The 5,007-nt window shown below is 43.0% G+C and overlaps 1 protein-coding gene across 1 annotated transcript in view; it reads right to left on the bottom strand.

Annotated features, from left to right (window-relative positions):
- The window catches only part of pla2g7 (phospholipase A2, group VII (platelet-activating factor acetylhydrolase, plasma)), a 17,575-nt gene that overhangs the window by 9,650 nt on the left and 2,918 nt on the right, over positions 1 to 5,007 (bottom strand). The window contains exons 4-7 of the mRNA XM_037685254.1: positions 4,413 to 4,506; positions 1,925 to 1,993; positions 989 to 1,136; positions 579 to 692 (exon numbers count right to left, since the gene is read on the bottom strand). Coding sequence (XP_037541182.1) covers positions 579 to 692; positions 989 to 1,136; positions 1,925 to 1,993; positions 4,413 to 4,506 — 425 coding nt within the window. The remainder of the gene's footprint in view (positions 1 to 578; positions 693 to 988; positions 1,137 to 1,924; positions 1,994 to 4,412; positions 4,507 to 5,007) is intronic.

Below are 5,007 nucleotides of genomic sequence, written 5' to 3'. Positions count from 1 at the left end.
ATATATATATATATATATATATATATATATTTATTTATTTATTTTTTACCTGTTTAGCATTAGCAAATCTTTTTTTTTTTAGTTAGCGGAATATGTGTTAGCAAAGCTAACTTTTTGGTTAGCTGTGCCCACCATTGCAACTGAGGGATGTGACCTCACAGCTGCTCCTCAGTCCAGCAATCATCTTGCCATCAGACATTTAACAACATGGACCTCAGAAGAAGTGGCAGAAGCTGCTGGATGAGGATCAGGCTGAGCTGATGAAAGCTGCAGCAGGTCTCTGCTGCTGCAGTAAAAAGCAAACAACCCCCATGGTGCATGTAATGTCAGGTTCTTATCGTTTTCTCCAATCAGTCATCATTTAGTTTCATAGGTTGCCATCTCTCAATAAAGATGTTGCACATTTCTTGCATTTTTGGACCCCAAGAAACTATATTAAGAAGAGTTTAAGAAAGGTTCCACCCTCGGGAACATCTTGTAACATCTAACTTACGCTCAAGTGCCATTTGCAATTTGTCTTCAATAGTCGTAGCTCGGTGAAATACTGCCTTAAAACCCAAAGCTACAAAAACAATCACCTCCAGCGTTGTCCAGTCAAACTCTGTCCGTAAAACATTTTGAACAGCAACACCTGAGTTGATCTGCGTGAGTTTATCCAGAGCCAGAACGCACTCTTCTGCTCGTTGTTTCACCTGGAAAACAGAAACAGAACATACACAAATTACAGAAAGCACACAGCATTTATTGATGAGACTGGACTGAATTACATCGCTTTAAAAACAATAAAATCAGTATATTTTGTGTTTTTGGGGCTAAAATAATGAGACACGCTGAATGAAAGAATGTGGCTGTATAAAGTCTAAATCTGGGTGGTGATGTGTATAAAGTTCACGTTGTGTAATCTATCCCAGCATGACTCAGCAACTTATTTAGTTACTGGCTTCAGTTCAACCTCCGGGAGATCATTATTTAGATGAACTCTCCTCACCTGCTTGTTTCTGAGGGGAAACTCGCGCTCGTTGTGCCGTAGAGCTCTGTAGTACATCCATTCCTTTATCAAGCCGTCTTGGGCCGAAGCGGACCTTTCTGATTCGGTCTCCTCACAAAAATAATAAGTAGCCGAGGCTGACTGATCTCTATAAGGGGAGAAAAGCGAAGGTATTGAAAAAGACTGATAGAAAAAACAGCATTGTTTGGTCTTAGCACCAACATATTTGTTTTTTTCCACTTTGTAGTAAGCTGCTGGGGGAGAAGCAGTTTTGTTTGGGGTTTCCTCAGACTGATGAAGCCTTCTGGATGGAGGGTGAAACGTCTCAGCGCAAAAAAACAAAAAGAAACCGTTCAGATGACCTGACTGAACATTGTTGGATTTTATACCTGGATTATTGAGCTTGAACTTTGGAGCATTGTTTGAGGTTTTTTATCTACCACTACAGCTGCCATAACTTCCTTTATGCTTTTAAGAAAGCTTTGGGTTGCTCAGAATCCACTGAAACATCCTGTTACAAAGAAACTGGTTCTGAGATCTGCACTTCAGTCACAGCCTGAGACAAACTGAGCTCGTACTGGGGGCTGGATTAATAGCTTCTCTTTGAAACCAACTCTGACCCAGTTGAATAACATGACTCACATGTCGTCCCAGCCACAGCCAACCTTTCTGTTCTTCTCCATACCCTTGTCTCTATACTGAAAAGAAATGTGATGACCTGGTTCGTACCATTGTCTGTGCAGCCTTTCCACTCCTACGCCACAGATAAACAGCCGCTTGCACAAGAGACAGGCCTGTCTCTAATGCTCAGCTAACATTCAGCTTTCCTCAAAGTAAAGTTTTAGTTTTTGTGTTAAATCAGATCCATGTGACTGTTGGACAGGCTTAATCCAGATGTGTGCACGTAAAGAACAGTGTAAAAAAGGAAAAGCTCACCTGTGTTCCAAGGACGCTACGATGAAACCCTGTGAGGCCAGTTCTGCACATATCGCTGAATACAAAGTCCTGCAACACCACGGTCACACAAATCACAGTTTAGATCACAGGAACAAACTGAAGAGAGAATCTGTCCGTTTCAAAGTGGTGTTCTGTGTAAAAGGCATGAACCATACCTTACTATACCTTAAAGACCTGTAGACAGGCCTTTGAAGAAGCTCAGTTTGGAGAAACAGATTAAATCTGACTGGACTGATGAGCTAATGGCTAGTCTGAACACAACTAAGACTAAAGTGAATCACTGCCGCCTTAAAACAACTTCAATCTCCCAAATTTCATAAGGGTCAATGTTAATATTTAAACCTTTACAACGCCATCAGTTTAGCATTCTGACAGAAATGTACGAAGGATTGGCATTTTAGGCAGAAACACTCTTCGGATTTGTCAATATTTATTTTATTTTTTTATAAATAACCCCCTTTCCAATCACACTCGCCCATCCTAGCACCCCCATTAGTCACAGCTCTTTAACCTCGCTGAATGGTAAATGGACTGTACTTCTACAGCGCCTTTCTATCAGATCAAGATACTCAAAGCACTTCACACTACAACCTGTGCCTCATTTACCCATTCATACAGCTCTATACTAGATCTCTACAAAGCTAATTGAACAAATCATTCTAAAGAGACTAATCAGAGCTTTATCACATTCATACACTGATGGGACACACATCAGAGGCTATGAGGGGTTCAGTGTCTTGCCCAGGGACACTTCAACATGTGACTGCTGGTGGATTCGAACCCCCAACTCTCGCAGTGGAGGACGACTGCTCTAACCACTCAGCCACAGCCGCCCAAAGCGCTGAAGTGTGTTGTAGGAACCTGAAGGCATTCGGCCGTCCGCAGTGATGCATTGTGGGGGTGCTTGTGAGTATGGGATTGGGGTTTGTTGCTATGGGACCATTCAGTCCCTCTACAAACAGTGTGAATCTGGTGTAAGCAAGTCAGACCCAGTAGTGGGAGAGTCAGACTGCCAGAGCTGCCTGTTGTCACCAATTCTGTTTAAAAATGTTATGGACAGAATTTCTCAGCCCAGTTCAGGGTCTGGTTCGGTTGTCTCTGCTCTTTGCAGAAGATGTGGTCCTGCTAGCGTCATCATGGCGTGGTCTTCAGCTCTCACTGGAGCGGTTCACAGCCGAGTGTGAAGCAGCTGGGAGGAGAATCAGCACCTCTAAGTCTGAGCCCGTGGTCCTCCATCTGAAAAGAGTGGACTGTCCTCTCAGGGTTGGGAGAGAGGTTCTGCCTCACGTGAAGGAGTTCAAGTATCTCAGGGTTTTGTTCATGAGTGAGGGAAACATGAAGCGTGAGATCAACTGATAGATTGGTGCAGTTGCAGTATTGTGGACTCTGTGCCGATCCGTTGTGGTGAAGAGGGAGCGGAGTTGTAAGATGAAGCTCTCCGTTTTCCACTTGGTTCTTACTCTCACCTGTGGTCACAAACTTTGGGTAATGACCGAAAGAACGAGCTCACAGATGAAAGTGTTGAAAAATAAATGATCTCCTGAGGGTAGCTGGACTCTCCCTTAGAGAGAGGGTGAGAAATTCAGTTATCAGGAGAGACTCAGACTAGAGCTGCTCCTCCTCCACATCCAGAGGAACCAGTTAAGGTGGTTCAGGTGTCTGGTATGCCACCTAGATGCCTTCTTAAGGAGGTGTCTCAGCCATGTCCAACTAGGAGGAGACCCTGGGGGAGGACATGCTGGAAAGACTTAGTCTCTCAGCTGGTTTTGAAAAGCTGTGGAAAAAAGTCTCTGCTCAAGCTGCACCTGCGACCAGACTCCAGAACAAATAAAAGATAAAAAATGGATAAAGACGGCCCACATTTGACCTGCTGAACAAACCTGAGCCTCACACTCTTCAAATCAGTATGCTTAGTCTCTAACAGCTCAAGTAATCTACACTCTTAATTCTCACGCAGCTAAATGCTAACAGCATTAGCGTCTTGTTGTATGTAGACAGCCAGCACAAAAAGAACTACTAGCAAACATCTTTGTGTGTCACTACCAAGTGCTAAAAAAAAGAACAGCTGGTCATGACGTCACATTAATTCTTCAAATTTGTCCATTTGACTGCAAAAATCACTGCCCGTCTCTCAACAAGTGAAACTGACAGTGGCCTGAAGGTTTCTAAGACAACGTTTGGATTAAACACTAAGAAACGTTGGAGACTGGAGCTCCTTAAAAACTAACTATTCGTTTTAGAGAATGCTGCATTCAGAATGGCTTGTTAGCTTGTTAGCTTGTTATCAGTCCTGTCATAATGAAACAGTTTTTCAAACGGAACATTTTAATTGTTCGGGATTTTTCTACAGAACCCAACTTCAAGTATGGAAGAACAACAACAACAAAAAGTAAGATGGCAGCAGAATGAAAGACCAAACTATATGCGCGCGTGTTTTTTGTGTGCATGTGTGTGTGTGGGGGGGTACCTGAAGGCACCAAGCCCATGGGAGAAAATCACCACCGGACACTTTTCATTGGATTTAAACGGAGCGTCTGTGTAGGCTGGGATCTTAAAAGAGCCTGAAATACATAAATACCTCATTAGTCTCGTCAATAAATAAATAAATTTGTCTTGTCAATAAATAAATACCACATTAAGTTCATAATCATCCATGTATCAAATCCAATAATTCTGTCAGGTCATCTGGACAGTTTTTTGCCTTGAACCCCTTTGGCTGTGGCTGCCTGCCTGGGAGGAGTCGACGGGGAACAGGACGGCCCCCAGAAACCATCTTAGCTCCAGCAGACTTGTCGGTCCACTTAAGAATTTACTGCTTGGTGGGAAAAAGTTCACTGGAACTCCTGAGACTGATGAAGCCCTCTGGATAGAGGGTGAAACGTCTCTTTAAAAAAGAAACTGTCCAGATGACCTGATTGAGAATCATTGAAAATACCACATTAGTCTCGTCCATAAACAGATACCACATCAGTCTCGTCAATAAACAAATACCACATTAGTCTCGTCCATAAACAGATACCACATCAGTCTCGTCAATAAACAAATACCACATTAGTCTCGTC

Source organism: Nematolebias whitei, chromosome 12, assembly GCF_014905685.2.
Source record: "Nematolebias whitei isolate Nwh7 chromosome 12, NemWhi1, whole genome shotgun sequence".
Lineage (NCBI taxonomy): Eukaryota > Metazoa > Chordata > Actinopteri > Cyprinodontiformes > Rivulidae > Nematolebias > Nematolebias whitei.
This window is presented reverse-complemented; position numbering and strand designations above follow the sequence as displayed.